The sequence below is a fragment of the Hyla sarda genome, unplaced genomic scaffold (genome assembly GCF_029499605.1).
Source record: "Hyla sarda isolate aHylSar1 unplaced genomic scaffold, aHylSar1.hap1 scaffold_2833, whole genome shotgun sequence".
In the NCBI taxonomy this organism is placed as follows: domain Eukaryota; kingdom Metazoa; phylum Chordata; class Amphibia; order Anura; family Hylidae; genus Hyla; species Hyla sarda.
Window position 1 is genome coordinate 10,672 of NW_026609538.1, and position 19,112 is coordinate 29,783.

At 48.0% G+C, this 19,112-nt stretch overlaps 1 protein-coding gene across 1 annotated transcript; it reads right to left on the reverse strand.

Moving 5' to 3' along the window:
- Positions 1-1,837: 1,837 nt before the first annotated feature.
- Positions 1,838-15,463, reverse strand: LOC130326324 (mitochondrial Rho GTPase 1-like). The gene is made up of 7 exons (XM_056553350.1): positions 15,407-15,463; positions 14,615-14,696; positions 11,961-12,004; positions 11,789-11,842; positions 9,207-9,259; positions 8,989-9,097; positions 1,838-2,011 (listed from the first exon to the last, which is right to left on the reverse strand). Exons 1-7 carry the CDS (start codon positions 15,461-15,463, stop codon positions 1,838-1,840), a joined length of 573 nt encoding a protein of 190 aa, XP_056409325.1.
- Positions 15,464-19,112: the final 3,649 nt, after the last annotated feature.

Genomic DNA, 19,112 nt, shown 5'->3' on the forward strand with positions numbered 1-19,112 from the left:
CCCCCTCCCCCCCACCTGTAAGATCACAGCAGGTCTCCATCACCCTCCACCATGTATATACCTGGTTCCCCTATAACCCCCCCCCCCACCTGTAAGATCACAGCAGGTCTCCATCACCCTCCACCATGTATATACCGGGTGCCCCTATAACCGCCCCCCCCCACCTGTAAGATCACAGCAGGTCTCCATCACCCTCCACCATGTATATACCTGGTGCCCCTATAACCCCCCCCCACCTGTAAGATCACAGCAGGTCTCCATCCCCTCCACCATGTATATACCTGGTGCCCCTATAACCCCCCCCCCCACCTGTAAGATCACAGCAGGTCTCCATCACCCTCCACCATGTATATACCTGGTGCCCCTATAACCCCTCCCCCCCCACCTGTAAGATCACAGCAGGTCTCCATCACCCTCCACCATGTATATACCTGGTTCCCCTATAACCCCTCCCCCCCCCCACCTGTAAGATCACAGCAGGTCTCCATCACCCTCCACCATGTATATACCTGGTGCCCCTATAACCCCTCCCCCCCCCACCTGTAAGATCACAGCAGGTCTCCATCACCCTCCACCATGTATATACCTGGTGCCCCTATAACCCCCCCTCCCCCCCCACCTGTAAGATCACAGCAGGTCTCCATCACCCTCCACCATGTATATACCTGGTGCCCCTATAACCCCCCCCCCCACCTGTAAGATCACAGCAGGTCTCCATCCCCTCCACCATGTATATACCTGGTTCCCCTATAACCCCCCCCCCCACCTGTAAGATCACAGCAGGTCTCCATCCCCTCCACCATGTATATACCTGGTGCCCCTATAACTCCCCCCCCCACCTGTAAGATCACAGCAGGTCTCCATCACCCTCCACCATGTATATACCTGGTGCCCCTATAACCCCCCCCCCCCCCCACCTGTAAGATCACAGCAGGTCTCCATCACCCTCCACCATGTATATACCTGGTGCCCCTATAACCCCCCCCACCTGTAAGATCACAGCAGGTCTCCATCCCCTCCACCATGTATATACCTGGTGCCCCTATAACCGCCCCCCCCCCACCTGTAAGATCACAGCAGGTCTCCATCACCCTCCACCATGTATATACCTGGTGCCCCTATAACCGCCCCCCCCCCACCTGTAAGATCACAGCAGGTCTCCATCACCCTCCACCATGTATATACCTGGTGCCCCTATAACACCCCCCCCCCACCTGTAAGATCACAGCAGGTCTCCATCACCCTCCACCATGTATATACCTGGTGCCCCTATAACCCCCCCCCCCACCTGTAAGATCACAGCAGGTCTCCATCACCCTCCACCATGTATATACCTGGTGCCCCTATAACCCCCCCTCCCCCCCACCTGTAAGATCACAGCAGGTCTCCATCACCCTCCACCATGTATATACCTGGTGCCCCTATAACCCCCCCCACCTGTAAGATCACAGCAGGTCTCCATCACCCTCCACCATGTATATACCTGGTGCCCCTATAACCCCCCCCACCTGTAAGATCACAGCAGGTCTCCATCACCCTCCACCATGTATATACCGGGTGCCCCTATAACACCCCCCCCCACCTGTAAGATCACAGCAGGTCTCCATCACCCTCCACCATGTATATACCGGGTGCCCCTATAACCCCTCCCCCCCCCCCCACCTGTAAGATCACAGCAGGTCTCCATCACCCTCCACCATGTATATACCGGGTGCCCCTATAACACCCCCCCCCACCTGTAAGATCACAGCAGGTCTCCATCACCCTCCACCATGTATATACCTGGTGCCCCTATAACCCCTCCCCCCCCCACCTGTAAGATCACAGCAGGTCTCCATCATCCTCCACCATGTATATACCGGGTGCCCCTATAACCCCCTCCCCTGTTATGGGCCGGTGACCCCCTCACCTCCTTGTCCTCGGGGCAGTAAAGGGGCCCGGTGGGGTGCAGCACCGCCTTCTGTGAGTAGTAAAACAACTCAGAGATGTTCTTCAGGTTCTTGGCTGAACACTGGAAGAGATGAGACATGGTGAGGACTGACCGGACACACACACCACAACCCCTTCGGACGTCTACACTCCTCCACGTGGCGTTAACCGGGCATGACTCGAGCCCGCGTTATACCGGACGGCCCTCAGCTGATTCTTGTAGCTGAGGGGCGGCATTAATAGGTGACATGCGGCTGGCTATTAACCCTTTAGATCTCCGCTATAAAAGTTGACAGCGGCGTCTAAAGGAAGCTTTGAACCCTCTGGGGTGGATCACCCCCCAGCAGCGTGATCGTGGGGGGGTCCACTGTGGAGGAAGCCGGAGGGCTTACCTCTGCTTCCGTGCGGGTCCCCGACTCTAGCATTGATAAAGCTTGGCTGCACTAGGTCACACAGATCAATGTGGTTCTATGGAACCCTACTGATCTGTAGGAAGAATTTAATGATTCCTACTAAAAGTCCCCTAAGGGACTAATAAAGTGTAAAAAAAAAAAAGTTTAATTAAAAAAAAACAAAACACATTAACCCCTTCCTTATTAACTTTATTAACCTCCTTTTTCCCAAATTCCATATAAAAGATATAAAAACATAATAAAAATTAACATATGTGGTATCGCCACGTGCGTAAATGTCTGAGCTAAAGAAATATAACATTAACCCCTTAAGGACGAGCACCGTAAATGTACGGCGCTGCTAAGAAGTACTTTGCTCACAGCGCTGTACATTTACGGCGCAGCTTTCCTGGATCACCGCGTCTCCAGACACGGTGATTGGAACAGGATGACTGATGATATCTATCAGTAGCCATCCCAGCATATCGTACAGGGGGGTCTTGAGACCCCCCCCCCCCCCCCCTTGTCAGCGATCGCCGTGATTAGCCGGTCAATTCTGACTGGCGAATCACGGCTTTTCTGGTGACCCAATAGCCCAGAAAATAGGGATGATCGGTGCTGTCAGAGCCCGCTCCAATCATCCTTAAGTATAGGAGCAAGATGGCAGGGGTGCCACCTCCTCCTGGACCTGCGGGAGCAGAATGCAGCAGTGAAAATCTGGTAAGTGATTTTCACAACTACAACTCCCAGCATGCCCAGATAGCCAAAGGCTGTCTTGGCATGCTGGGAGTTGTAGTTTTGCAATATAGTGGTCTCCAAACTGTGCACTTCCAGATGTTGCAAAACTATAACTCCCAGCATGCCAAGACTGTCCAGGCATACTGGAAGTTGTAGTTCAGCAACATCTGAAGGGCCAGATGTTGCAAAACTACAATTCCCAGCATGCCCTTTGGCTCTCCGGGCATGCTGGGAGTTGTAGTTTTGCAACAACTGGAGGCACTCTGGTTGGGAAACACTGTCTGTTTCCTTACTCAGTGTTTCCCAACCTGTGTGCCTCCAGCTGTTGCAAAACTACAACTCCCAACATTCCCATTTTGGAAACTACACCCCTCATGTAATGTAATAAGGGGTACAGTGAGCATTTACGCCCCACAGGTGTCTGACAGATTTTTGGAACAGTGGCCTGTGAAAATGAAAAATTAAATTTTTCATTTGCACAGCCCACTGTTCAAAAAAATTTGTCAAATGCCAGTGGGGTGTAAATACTCACTGTACCCCTTATTACATTCTGTGAGGGGTGTAGTTTCAGAAATGGGGTCACATGTGGGGGGGGGTTCCGCTGTTCTGGTAGCACGGGGGCTTTGTAAACGCATAAGGACCCCCCGACTTCAATTCCAACCCAATTCTCTTTCCAAAAGCTCAATGGCGCTCCTTCTCTCCTGAGCATTGTAGTTCGCCCGCAGAGCCCTTTACATCCACACATGGAGTATTTCCATACTCAGAAGAAATTGTGTTACAAATTTTGCGAGGCTTTTTCTCCTATTACCCCTTATAAAAGTGAAAAATTTGGGGTAACACCAGCATTTTAGTGAAAAAAATAAAATGTTTCATTCTCACGGCCAACTTTAGCGAAAATTCTTAAATCACCTGTGTGGTGTTAAGGCTCACTATACCCCTTGTTAAGTTCCTTGAGGGGTGTAGTTCCCAAAATAGTATGCCATGTGTTTGTTTTTTTTGCTGTTATGGCACCATAGGGGCTTCCTAAATGTGACATGCCCCGCAAAAACCATTTCAGCAAAATTCGCTCTCCAAAATCCCATTGTGGCTCCTTCCCTTCTGAGCCCTCGACTGCACCCGCCGAACACTTGACATACACATGAGGTATTTCCTTACTCGAGAGAAATTGGGTTACAAATTTTGGGGGACATTTTTACCTATTACCACTTGTAAAATGAAGAAAAATGGGTTTACAAGAACATGTTAGTGTAAAAAAAAAAAAAATTTTAAATTTTCTCCTCCACTTTGCTGCTATTCCTGTGAAACACCTAAAGGGTTAAACTTTCTGAATGTCATTTTGAATACTTTGAGGGGTGTAGTTTTCATAATGGGGTCCATTATAGGGGATTTCTAACATAAAGACCCCTCAAATTCTCTTCGAAACTGAACTGGTCCCTGAAAAAATCCGGTTTAGAAATTTTCATGAAAAATTGGTAAATTGCTGCTAAACTAAAAAGCCCTATAATGTCTTCAAAAAGAAAAAACATGTCAACTTTATGAGGCCAACACAAACTAGACATATTGTACATGTGAATCAACAGATCATTTATTTGGAATATCCATTTTCCTTACAAGCAGAGAGCTTTAAAGTTCGAAAAATGCTAAATTTTCAAATTTTTCATGACATTTAGCATTTTTCACTAAGAAATGATTCAAGTATCAACAAAAATTTCCACTAACAAAGTAGAATATGTAACGAAAAAAAACTCTCAGAATCAAATTCTTAAGTTAAAGCATTCCAGAGTTATTAATGCTTAAAGTGACAGTGGTCAGATGTGCAAAAAAGGCCTGCGTCCTTAAAGGGGTACTCCGGTGCTTAGACATCTTATCCCCTATCCAAATCGCCCGCTGGCCTCCATTCCCTGTATTAGGGGTAGTGATGGTGTGGTAGTGACAGATCCTCAGATGATTAATTCTGTTTTCAAGGAATTTTATGAGGCCCCTCCTCTGCCTTGTCAGGGGGAAAGGATCTCATTCCTACAGGGATTATCCCTTCCCACGCTTAGTCGAGGTCAGGCAGAGGCATCGGATGCCCCCTTTACTGAGGAGGAGGTGGCTCAGGCTATACAGGCTCTTCCTTATGGGAAGACCCCCGGGTTGGATGGGTTGGTAGGTGACTGGTACAGTCTGACTAGGTTTCATTCCATAGCTGCTGCCGATGCCCTTCCAGACTCTATGAGAGAGGCGTTCATCGTTGTGCTTCCTAAACCTGGAAAAGACCCGGTGTTACCTGGCTCCTATAGACCTATCTCCCTTTTGAATGTTGATATTAAGATTCTGGCTCGAGTCTTGGCTACTCGTCTATATGGGGTTATAGATGCGATCATTCATCCTCACCAGATGGGGTTTATGCCGGGAAGGGCTCCTGATGTTAATGTGAAGCGGTTGCAACTTAACATAGCGGCGGTGGGTGAGGGCTTTCCAACAGGGGAGGTTGTTAGTCTAGTTATTTACAAGGCCTTTGACACTGTCCTGTGGTGTGCTGGGTAATCTTTGGTTTGGTTCCCGATTCTGTGCTTGGGTTCGCCTGCTGTATGATCATCCTAGGGCCCGTATCCGCACTAATTTAGATGTGCCTGCTTTCTCCTTTTTTATTTGTGATAGAGCCTTTGGTGGCAGCCATTCCTAGGGATCCGGATATCTGTGGGATTCCCAGGGGGTCTATTGTTGAGAAGGTTTCCCTTTATGCAGATGATACTCTAGTATACATGGTGGATGCTGAGGGTTCCTTGTTGTCCCTTATGGATTTAGTCGATTTGGTGCAGTATCGGGCTTGCAGGTTAACTGGGCTAAGTCCTCCCTGATGGCTCTATCGGCTGGGGTCCCTCTCCCACCCTCTCTCCCGGCTGGGGTGCAGGTGGTTCCTCGTTTCCGCTATTTGGGAGTGGAGGTGACTCTGTCCCTGCTAGACTATATTCCTTTGAACTTGGAGCCACTTCTGCACTCCACTTTGGAGCGACTGGTTGCATGGCCTACACTCCCTCTCTCCCTTGCTGGCAGGATCAATATATTTAAAATGATCTACCTCCCAAAGTTCCTATATCTTTTTCACTTAGCCCCTGTTGTTCCTCCTAGGAAATACTTCAATGCACTGTGTGGTGCTCTGGGATCCTTCTATTGGCAGGGGAAACCTATCAGACTCGGTCGGCCCTTCTCCAGGCTCCTAAGTGGCATGACGGCTTGGCTGTCCCTGATGTATATAACCATTTCCTTGCCTCCCAGCTGGTCTAAGCAGCATGGTGGATCGATCTGGATTTGTCAAACTCGGCGACGGCTATGGCAGGTGCGCTTATGGGATCCTATGAAGCTCTGACCAATACTCTTTACAGGTATCACTCCGGTTCTTTCTTTCCTCTTCCTCAGTTTACTAAGGTGTGGTCCGTGGTCTCAAATTTCCGCAGCCTCTGGTTTCTCCTAGGGCACCCTTGTGGGGGAATGTACATGGGTTACAGAAGGACAGTTTTTGGGGGTCTCATGGTGTCAAATTTGTGATTCACTTGTTCCGGGAGGATCAGGATTTCCTATCCTTTTTGGACATGAGAGAATGATATGGCATCCCTGGAAGTGCCTTGCTTAGGTACTTTCAGCTCTGGCATGTGGTTAGGGCACAGTTTGGCTCTCTGGCATTTACCCGTTTTCTCTGATGTGGCGTTCTGCTGGGCACCACGGACCTCACTAAACCTCTTACTCAGTCCTATGTCCTTCTCCAGTCACTGGGGCCTTCCCCTTCTCCTTTCCTAAATGGGTGGTGGACATCCCGGGCCTGACGGAGGGTCAGTGGAAGGAGGTTGAGGGATCTTATTATTCAACTCTGGTTAGCAGTAGAGACATGCTGATCCAATCTAGTTATGTTTTGAGGTTGTATTACACCCCTGCTAAGCTTAAGTGTATTGGGCTTTCTCCATCTGACGTGTACTTTAGATGTTCCTCGGAGGTTGGTACCTTTCTGCATGCGGTCTGGGAGTGTCCCGTCGTTCCTGTTTTTTGGAAGATGGTGCTGGGGTTTTTGGCTGATCATTTGGACTTCCCTTTTATTCTTAGCCCTGCAGTATGTCTGCTTGGGTTCATTAATGAGTTGATCTGTAGTACACATAGACGCTTGCTGATCCGCTTCCTGTTTTGTGCCCGTAATGTGGTAGTCATGACTTGGAAGGACACGTCCTTTCCCCCCCGCTATCTTGTTGGACAACTTTGGTAAATAAATATGCTCAGTTATATCAGAGTTGTAAATGCCCTAAGAAATTTGAGAAGGTATGGACTGTTGCTCGATGTCTCGGCTGACTCGCCGACTAGGATGACTTCGTAGGTCGATTTGAGGCGTTCTTGCCCTGTATGTTTTGGGGCTGGGTGGTTGTGTGTTTGTGTTGGGCCTCTTATGTTTTTCTGCCATATTGGTGGTGTTTGTTACAATAACTTGCAAAAATTGTATAAATACTTGTATAATTGTTAGTGCAGAAAATAAGCCTCATATGAGTCTGTAGGTGCAAAATTGAAAGAGTTATGATTTTTAGAAGGTGATGAGGAAAAAACAAAAGTGCAAAAACAGAAAAAAACGTGGTCCTTAACCCCTTAAGGACCAAGCCCATTTTAACCTTAAGGACCAGGCCAATTTTATTTTTGAGTTTTCGCCTTCTAAAATCCATAAAACTCTTTTATATATCCATGTACAGACCCATATAAGGGCTTCTTTTTTGCGTGACCAATTGAATTTTGCAATGAAACCTCTAATTTTACCATAAAATGTACGGTGAACCCCCCAATTTTTTTTTTAGGGAGGAAATTTAAATGAAAACCACAGTTTTGCACATTTTGGAGGGTTTCGTTTTCACACTGTACAATTTACAGTAAAAATGACACGTGTTCTTTATTCTGTGGGTCAATACGATTAAAATGATACCCATGGCTAGATACTTTTATATTTTTGTACCGCTTAAAAAAAAATCTAAAACTGTTTGTACAAAATCAGTCATCTAAAATCGCCCTATTTTGACCACCTATAACTTTTTCATTTTTACAAATATAGGGCGGTATGATGGCTCATTTTTTGCGCCGTCATCTGTACTTTTTATCGATATCACATTTGCATATATAAAACTTTTTTGGGGGAATAAAATGGGACAAAAAAGCAGCATTTTTGGCCTTTTTTTACGTTTACGCCGTTCACCTCATTTACGCACGCAGCGATACCAAATATGTCTATAAAAAAAAAATGTATACGCTTTTTGGGGGTAATATGGGAAAAACTGACAATTTTCATTTTTATTGGGGGAGGGGATTTTTTTTTTTACTTTTTCTTTTTAATTTTTTTTACTTATTTTTTTATTTACTCTTTTTATGTCCCCATAGGGAACTATCTACAGCAATCCTTTGATTGCTAATGCTGTTCAATGCTATGCATAGGACATAGCTCTGATCAGTATTATCGGCTATCTCCTGCTCTGGTCTGCTCGATCTCAGACCAGAGCAGGAGACCCCGGGAGACGGACGGAGGCAGGTGAGGGGACCCCCTTCCACCATTACAGATGATCGGATCACCGCGGCAGTGCGGCGGTGGATCCGATCATCTATTTTAACATGCGCATTGCACAGATGTCGTGATCTGTACTGATCAAGGCATTTGAGGGGTTAATGGCAGATATCTGCTCGATCGCAGATGTCGGCCTTTACCGGCGGGTCCCCGGCTGCTGATAGCAGCCGGATACTGCCGTGTATGACGCGAGCACTGCTCCTCCCGGTCATACACAGGATGTAAATGTACGTCCTGGTGCACGAAATACCGCCAAACCAGGACGTACATTTACATCCGTGGTCGTTAAGGGGTTAAAAGGGGGCAATTCAAGATTTGGGTCTACTTCCTGTGAGTGTCACATCCTCTCAGCGGCCATCTTACCTCCACACAGGTCTCAATTTCAGAGTACTGGTTCATGATGGGGAGGACGGTCTCCATGCTGCTATAATCCAAGAGGTCAGACTTATTCCCCACCAGGATAAGGGGGACCCTAAGAGAGGAGGTAGAACATGTGATAACACAGAAAGGAGGAACCCCTCCCACTACATGTGGAGTATATCAAAGAGGGAGTCTCATACCCCAGGGCCCCCACACATTACCTGTTATCCTTATCAGTACGATCATTGATGAGAGGAATCCAATGGTTGGTGACCTGTAAAAGAGAGCACAACATTACAGTTCGGAAGAAGGAAAAAGAGGAAGAAGGAAGGAAGGAAGGAAGAACGAGAAAGGAAGGAGAAAGGAAGGAAGAAGGAGAAAGGAAGGAAGAACGAGAAAGGAAGGAGAAAGGAAGGAAGAACGAGAAAGGAAGGAGAAAGGAAGGAAGAACGAGAAAGGAAGGAGAAAGGAAGGAAGGAGAAAGGAGGGAAGGAGAAAGGAAGGAGAAAGGAGGGAAGGAGAAAGGAAGGAAGGAGAAAGGAAGGAGAAAGGAGGGAAGGAGAAAGGAAGGAAGGAAGGAGGGAAGGAGAAAGGAAGGAGAAAGGAGGGAAGGAGAAAGGAAGGAAGGAAGGAAGGAGAAAGGAAGGAAGGAGAAAGGAAGGAAGGAAGGAGAAAGGAAGGAAGGAGAAAGGAGGGAAGGAGAAAGGAAGGAGAAAGGAGGGAAGGAGAAAGGAAGGAGAAAGGAGGGAAGGAGAAAGGAAGGAAGGAAGGAAGGAGAAAGGAAGGAAGGAGAAAGGAAGGAACGAGGAAGGAGAAAGGAAGGAAGGAACGAGGAAGGAGAAAGGAAGGAAGGAAGGAAGGAGAAAGGAAGGAGCGAGGAAGGAGAAAGGAAGGAGCGAGGAAGGAGAAAGGAAGCAAGGAACGAGGAAGGAGAAAGGAAGGAGGGAGGAAGGAAGGAGAAAGGAAGGAGGGAGGAAGGAAGGAGAAAGGAAGGAAGGAGAAAGGAAGGAAGGAACGAGGAAGGAGAAAGGAAGGAAGGAGAAAGGAAGGAGCGAGGAAGGAGAAAGGAAGGAGCGAGGAAGGAGAAAGGAAGAGAGGAAGGAGAAAGGAAGGGAGGGAAGGAGAAAGGAAGGAAGGAGAAAGGAGGGAAGGAGAAAGGAAGGAGAAAGGAGGGAAGGAGAAAGGAAGGAAGGAAGGAAGGAAGGAAGGAGAAAGGAAGGAAGGAGAAAGGAAGGAAGGAGAAAGGAAGGAACGAGGAAGGAGAAAGGAAGGAAGGAACGAGGAAGGAGAAAGGAAGGAAGGAAGGAAGGAGAAAGGAAGGAGCGAGGAAGGAGAAAGGAAGGAGCGAGGAAGGAGAAAGGAAGGAAGGAACGAGGAAGGAGAAAGGAAGGAGGGAGGAAGGAAGGAGAAAGGAAGGAGGGAGGAAGGAAGGAGAAAGGAAGGAGGGAGGAAGGAAGGAGAAAGGAAGGAAGGAGAAAGGAAGGAAGGAACGAGGAAGGAGAAAGGAAGGAAGGAGAAAGGAAGGAAGGAGAAAGGAAGGAGCGAGGAAGGAGAAAGGAAGGAGCGAGGAAGGAGAAAGGAAGGAGGGAGGAAGGAAGGAGAAAGGAAGGAGAAAGGAAGGAGGGAGGAAGGAAGGAGAAAGGAAGGAGGGAGGAAGGAAGGAGAAAGGAAGGAGGGAGGAAGGAGAAAGGAAGGAGGGAAGGAAGGAGAAAGGAAGGAGGGAAGGAGAGAGGAAGGAGAGAGGAAGGAGAGAGGAAGGAGAGAGGAAGGAGGGAGGGAGGAAGGAGAGAGGAAGGAGGGAGGGAGGAAGGAGAGAGGAAGGAGGGAGGGAGGAAGGAGAGAGGAAGGAGGGAGGGAGGAAGGAGAAAGGAAGGAGGGAGGAAGGAAGGAGAAAGGAAGGAGGGAGGAAGGAGGGAGGAAGGAGGGAGGAAGGAGGGAGGAAGGAGGGAGGAAGGAGGGAGGAAGGAGGGAGGAAGGAGGGAGGAAGGAGGGAGGAAGGAGGGAGGAAGGAAGGAGGGAGGAAGGAGGGAGGAAGGAGGGAGGAAGGAGGGAGGAAGGAGGGAGGAAGGAGGGAGGAAGGAGGGAGGAAGGAAGGAGGGAGGAAGGAAGGAGGGAGGAAGGAGGGAGGAAGGAGGGAAGGAGAGAGGAAGGAGGGAGGGAGGAAGGAAGGAGAGAGGAAGGAGGGAGGGAGGAAGGAGAGAGGAAGGAGGGAGGGAGGAAGGAGAAAGGAAGGAGGGAGGAAGGAGAAAGGAAGGAGGGAGGAAGGAAGGAGAAAGGAAGGAGGGAGGAAGGAGGGAGGAAGGAGAAAGGAAGGAGGGAGGAAGGAGGGAGGAAGGAGGGAGGAAGGAGGGAGGAAGGAGAGAGGAAGGAGGGAGGAAGGAAGGAGGGAGGAAGGAGGGAGGAAGGAGGGAGGAAGGAGGGAGGAAGGAGGGAGGAAGGAGGGAGTGAGGAAGAAGAAAAGAAAGAGGGAGGAAGGAGGGAGGAAGGAGAACGAAGCAGGGGAAAGAAGCAGGGGAAGACAGAGAAAAAAGGTGAGAAAGGAGGGGGGAAGAGGCGGAGCATACAGTGAAAATGGAGGAGACAGTAAGGGGAGGAAATAGGAGGAGACACAGAAGGGGGAAGAGACCGGGCAGACAGACTAAGAAGGCCTAAACAGAGGAGGAGGAATAACCAGAGGTGGAGGATTAGATGGGAAGAGGCGGAGTAGACAGAGGAAGGGGAGGAGACACAGGAGGAGGAAGAGGCGAAGCAGACAGAGTAAGGGGAGGAGACTAAGGAGGAGGGGAAGGACACCCCTGCTCACCTTGTCTATGGAGTTCTTGTTGTTGACTGCATACACAATACAGATAACATTCGCCTAGATCACCAAGAACAGAATAATAATAATTATAATAATAAAGCAGTGTATTACTGAGCAGGGAGCAAGGAGGAGCCCCACCGCAGGGATATACAGACATAGGGGGGTGTAGTCTTACCCGTGAGATCTCATTATACAGCTGCTCATCCGTCTGCTCAGACTCTGCAGAGAACACAATAAATATTATCGCTCCACTCCAGACACCTAATAACGTCTCCCCTTAAATGGGCACCGCCATGTGCAGAAACATTTATATAATGTAGATAATAACATGATTTGTAATACACATTGCTTATAAAAAGTCTAGCATTTTGGGTGAAGAATCCTGTCTTGTCACTGCAGCTATAGCCTGTTTGTCTGTGTAGAGACAATCTACAGGAAGTGTGGGGGTGGGACAGACTACAGGAAGTGTGGGGGTGGGACAGACTACAGGAAGTGTAGGGGTGGGACAGACTACAGGAAGTGTAGGGGTGGGACAGACTACAGGAAGTGTGGGGGTGGGACAGACTACAGGAAGTGTGGGGGTGGGACAGACTACAGGAAGTGTGGGGGTGGGACAGACTACAGGAAGTGTGGGGGTGGGACAAAACACAGGAAAGGTTGGACAAAAAACAGGAAGGGCGGGACAAAATACAGGAAGTGTGGGGGTAGGTATACATTTAACCAATGTATATTACAAATAATGCTACTATCTACATTTTATAAAAAAAAAGATGTAAGATGCTAATGCCATTTAAGACCCTTGCCGTGGTCTACCCAATGTCTGGACTTCTTACAAGCTCTTTACCCATTGTCTGGACTCCTTCCAAGCTCACCCCAGTGCTCTACCCAATGTCTGGACTCCATACTAGCCCACTGCAGTGCTCTACCCAATGTCAGGACTCCATACTAGCCCACTGCAGTGCTCTACCCAATGTCTGGACTTCTTACAAGCCCACTGCAGTGCTCCACCCAATGTCAGGACTCCATACTAGCCCACTGCAGTGCTCTACCCAATGTCAGGACTCCATACTAGCCCACTGCAGTGCTCTACCCAATGTCAGGACTCCATACTAGCCCACTGCAGTGCTCTACCCAATGTCTGGACTTCTTACAAAGCCCACTGCAGTGCTCCACCCAATGTCAGGACTCCATACTAGCCCACTGCAGTGCTCTACCCAATGTCAGGACTCCATACTAGCCCACTGCAGTGCTCTACCCAATGTCAGGACTCCATACTAGCCCACTGCAGTGCTCTACCCAATGTCAGGACTCCATACTAGCCCACTGCAGTGCTCTACCCAATGTCAGGACTCCATACTAGCCCACTGCAGTGCTCTACCCAATGTCAGGACTCCATACTAGCCCACTGCAGTGCTCCACCTAATGTCAGGACTCCATACTAGCCCACTGCAGTGCTCTACCCAGTGTCTGGACTCCATACTAGCCCACTGCAGTGCTCTACCCAATGTCAGGACTCCATACTAGCCCACTGCAGTGCTCTACCCAGTGTCTGGACTCCATACTAGCCCACTGCAGTGCTCTACCCAATGTCTGGACTCCATACTGGCCCACCTCAGTGCTCTACCCAATGTCTGGACTCCATAATTGCCCAACGCAGTGCTCTACCCAATGTCTGGACTCCATACTGGCCCACCTCAGTGCTCTACCCAATGTCTGGACTCCATAATTGCCCAACGCAGTGCTCTACCCAATGTCTGGACTCCATACTGGCCCACCTCAGTGCTCTACACAATTTCTGGACTCCATACTAGCCCAACGCAGTGCTCTACCCATTATCTGGACTCCATACTAGCCCACTGCAGTGCTCTACCCAATGTCTGGACTCCATACTGGCCCACCTCAGTGCTCTACCCAATGTCTGGACTCCATACTGGCCCACCTCAGTGCTCTACACAATTTCTGGACTCCATACTAGCCCAACGCAGTGCTCTACCCAATGTCTGGACTCCATACTAGCCCACTGCAGTGCTCTACCCATTATCTGGACTCCATACTAGCCCACTGCAGTGCTCTACCCAATGTCTGGACTCCATACTGGCCCACCTCAGTGCTCTACCCAATGTCTGGACTCCATACTGGCCCAACGCAGTGCTCTACCCAATGTCTGGACTCCATAATTGCCCAACGCAGTGCTCTACCCAATGTCTGGACTCCATAATTGCCCAAAGCAGTGCTCTACCCAATGTCTGGACTCTATACTGGCCCACCTCAGTGCTCTACACAATGTCTGGACTCCATAATTGACCAATGCAGTGCTCTACCCAATGTCTGGACTCCATACTGGCCCACCTCAGTGCTCTACACAATGTCTGGACTCCATAATTGCCCAACGCAGTGCTCTACCCAATGTCTGGACTCCATACTAGCCTACCGCAGTGCTCCACCCAATGTCTGGACTCCATACTAGCTCACCGAAGTGCTCCACCCAATGTCTGGACTGCATACTAGCTCACCGAAGTGCTCCACCCAATGTCTGGACTGCATACTAGCTCACCGAAGTGCTCTACCCAATGTCTGGACTCCATACTAGCCTACAGCAATGCTCCACCCAATGTCTGGACTCCATACTAGCCTACCGCAGTGCTCTACCTAATGTCTGGACTCCATACTAGCCTACCGCAGTGCTCTACCCAATGTCTGGACTGCATACAAGCCCACCGCAGTGCTCTACTCAATATCTGGACTGCATACAAGCTCACCGCAGTGCTCTACCCAATGTCTGGACTATACTCATAGAAGACTCTTTGGAGAAGGCCCATAACGTCTTACCAGAATAATCTACGATGTGGGTGGGCACCCGTTCTGGGGTCACATCTCCAGGGATTGTAATCTCCTCAGCACGAGCAGGGACCTAAAAGAATATTGCAAATTACACACACAATCTATGTAAAGTCACATTCATTAGAAGGTCTGAGCATCTGCTGACTTACATGGAGGGGCCCTTGTCATGTGAGACCAGCAGTAGAGCTGGTAGGCTGTCACTATGCTTATTGTGCTATAACCCCTGCAGCTCACTATAGGCGTCTTAATAATGACAGAAGTATGCCCATTGGTCCTAGAAGGAACAGGAAATAACACACAGGAGGTTTTAAAACCAATTTATGTTCACTGGCTCCCTGAAGAGCCCATCCGATCCATTTTCCCTTTGTTGGGACCGGATACTGCACCAACAGATTATGGTCTTTTCTTCTAGTCTTTTCTTCTAGGAAGATGTCCAGAGAAGATAGCCACAGACATAAGCACCAGGTGATCACAGACCCACAGAGGAGATTCAGCGAGAGTCTATTCTGAATCCCCCCCCCCCCCCCCCAAACACCCTGAAGTCTTCTGCCCTTCCACTAGAAATATTGGAGGTCACTGGTTTTCTTAGAGGCTTCTGGACATTATGCAGATGTTTCCGCCTTTAGGATAGCATAGCCCCATCTCCACGCCTTTAGGATAGCCCTCGCCTTACCTTTGCAGGTGCTGAGACCCTTAGAGCAATATAAATGGCTCAGCAGAACAAATGACCGCCATGTTGGAAAGTCCACCAAGCTCTCCAGTAGAGATGAGCGAACTTACAGTAATTTGATTTTTCATGAACTTCTTGGCTTGGTAGTTGCTGACTTTATTCTGCATAAATTAGTTCTGCTTTCAGGTGGCTGGAAAAGGTGGATACAGTCCTAGGAGTCTCCAGCCACCGGAGCACCTGAAAGCTGAACTAATTTATGCAGGATAAAGTCATCAACCGCCGAGCCGCGAGGTTCATGACGAATCGAATTACTGTAAGTTCGCTCATCTCTACTCTCCCGAGAGTCCTCTGCCTTTCTGGCCATGAGATCTCTAAGGCTGCGTTCCCACGGCCGTCTAGATCAGTCAAAACAGACAACAACACAGACTTTAAAAAAAAAAAAAACGGACAATAACAGATGCAAACTGATGTTATTGACTTGGACCCGTTATTGTTCAGTTAATAAACCAAAATATTTTTTTTCTTGTTCTGAACATGCTCAGATGTAAAAACTGATCAGAAAATGGATTGAAAAAACGGATGCAAACAAATGACATTAAAGGCTTTTTTTCTTCCATTTTTTTGATGGGAGAAAAAAAATACTGCATGTACCGTCTTTTCTCCTGTAGAAAAAAAAAACGGAAATGAGCACAGACAGGGGCAAAAGGATTGTAAAAAAAAACCCAAAACATTACAACCATTTGTAATCCGTTAACAAACAGCAACAACGTAACCTAAACGGGTAATAAAATGGGAAGAGATGGGCGTGTGAACGCACCCTAAACTGTGAGGCATTATCCACTGGCACAGATGTTTTCTTAACGGAGTACTCCGGGATATAAAAAACCTATCCACCAGCTTAAGGAGAGGAAGTGTCAGATCGCTGGGACTCCCCATTATCTGACACTTCTGCCCTATCCTTAGGATAGTGGATACGTTTTATGTCCCAAAGTACTCCCTTACGACACTATAAACTTTCAACCAAAGTTTTAAACACTTTCCTCACATTCATCTTAGAGTCCTATCCTCAGACCTACCCATTACCTTCATCTTATCAGTGTCTTCTCCTCAGACCTGCCCATTACCTTCATCTTATCAGTATCTTCTCCTCAGACCTGCCCATTACCTTCATCTTATCAGTATCTTCTCCTCAGACCTGCCCATTACCTTCATCTTATCAGTATCTTCTCCTCAGACCTGCCCATTACCTTCATCTTATCAGTGTCTTCTCCTCAGACCTGCCCATTACCTTCATCTTATCAGTGTCTTCTCCTCAGACCTGCCCATTATCTTCATCTTATCAGTGTCTTCTCCTCAGACCTGCCCATTATCTTCATCTTATCAGTGTCTTCTCCTCAGACCTGCCCATTACCTTCATCTTATCAGTATCTTCTCCTCAGACCTGCCCATTATCTTCATCTTATCAGTGTCCTTCTCCTCAGACCTGCCCATTACCTTCATCTTATCAGTGTCTTCTCCTCAGACCTGCCCATTACCTTCATCTTATCAGTGTCTTCTCCTCAGACCTGCCCATTATCTTCATCTTATCAGTGTCTTCTCCTCAGACCTGCCCATTATCTTCATCTTATCAGTGTCTTCTCCTCAGACCTGCCCATTACCTTCATCTTATCAGTGTCTTCTCCTCAGACCTGCCCATTACCTTCATCTTATCAGTGTCTTCTCCTCAGACCTGCCCATTATCTTCATCTTATCAGTGTCTTCTCCTCAGACCTGCCCATTATCTTCATCTTATCAGTGTCTTCTCCTCAGACCTGCCCATTACCTTCATCTTATCAGTGTCTTCTTCTCAGACCTGCCCATTACCTTCATCTTATCAGTGTCTTCTCCTCAGACCTGCCCATTACCATCATCTTATCAGTGTCTTCTCCTCAGACCTGTCCATTATCTTCATCTTATCAGTGTCTTCTCCTCAGACCTGCCCATTACCTTCATCTTATCAGTCTTCTCCTCAGACCTGCCCATTACCTTCATCTTATCAGTATCTTCTCCTCAGACCTGTCCATTACCTTCATCTTATCAGTATCTTCTCCTCAGACCTGCCCATTACCTTCATCTTATCAGTGTCTTCTCCTCAGACCTGCCCATTACCTTCATCTTATCAGTCTTCTCCTCAGACCTGCCCATTACCTTCATCTTATCAGTATCTTCTCCTCAGACCTGCCATTACCTTCATCTTATCAGTATCTTCTCCTCAGACCTGCCCATTACCTTCATCTTATCAGTATCTTCTCCTCAGACCTGCCCATTACCTTCATCTTATCAGTGTCTTCTCCTCAGACCTGCCCATTACCTTCATCTTATCAGTGTCTTCTCCTCAGACCTGCCCATTACCTTCATCTTATCAGTGTCTTCTCCTCAGACCTGCCCATTATCTTCATCTTATCAGTGTCTTCTCCTCAGACCTGCCCATTACCTTCATCTTATCAGTATCTTCTCCTCAGACCTGCCCATTATCTTCATCTTATCAGTGTCTTCCTCCTCAGACCTGCCCATTACCTTCATCTTATCAGTGTCTTCTCCTCAGACCTGTCCCATTATCTTCATCTTATCAGTGTCTTCTCCTCAGACCTGCCCATTTACCTTCATCTTATCAGTGTCTTCTCCTCAGACCTGCCCATTACCTTCATCTTATCAGTGTCTTCTCCTCAGACCTGCCCATTATCTTCATCTTATCAGTGTCTTCTCCTCAGACCTGCCCATTATCTTCATCTTATCAGTGTCTTCTCCTCAGACCTGCCCATTACCTTCATCTTATCAGTGTCTTCTTCCTCAGACCTGCCCATTACCTTCATCTTATCAGTGTCTTCTCCTCAGACCTGCCCATTACCTTCATCTTATCAGTGTCTTCTCCTCAGACCTGCCCATTACCTTCATCTTATCAGTGTCTTCTCCTCTAGACCTGCCCATTACCTTCATCTTATCAGTATCTTCTCCTCAGACCTGCCCATTACCTTCATCTTATCAGTATCTTCTCCTCAGACCTGCCATTACCTTCATCTTATCAGTAGTCTTCTCCTCAGACCTGTCCATTACCTTCATCTTATCAGTGTCTTCTCCTCAGACCTGCCCATTACCTTCATCTTATCAGTGTCTTCTCCTCAGACCTGCCCATTACCTTCATCTTATCAGTGTCTTCTCCTCAGACCTGCCCATTACCTTCATCTTATCAGTATCTTCTCCTCAGACCTGCCCATTACCTTCATCTTATCAGTATCTTCTCCTCAGACCTGCCCATTACCTTCATCTTATCAGTATCTTCTCCTCAGACCTGCCCATTACCTTCATCTTATCAGTGTCTTCTCCTCAGACCTGCCCATTACCTTCATCTTATCAGTGTCTTCTCCTCAGACCTGCCCATTACCTTCATCTTATCAGTGTCTTCTCCTCAGACCTGCCCATTACCTTCATCTTATCAGTGTCTTCTCCTCAGACCTGCCCATTATCTTCATCTTATCAGTGTCTTCTCCTCAGACCTGCCCATTACCTTCATCTTATCAGTGTCTTCTCCTCAGACCTGCCCATTACCTTCATCTTATCAGTGTCTTCTCCTCAGACCTGCCCATTACCTTCATCTTATCAGTGTCTTCTCCTCAGACCTGCCCATTACCTTCATCTTATCAGTGTCTTCTCCTCAGACCTGTCCATTATCTTCATCTTATCAGTGTCTTCTCCTCAGACCTGCCCATTACCTTCATCTTATCAGTATCTTCTCCTCAGACCTGTCCATTACCTTCATCTTATCAGTGTCTTCTCCTC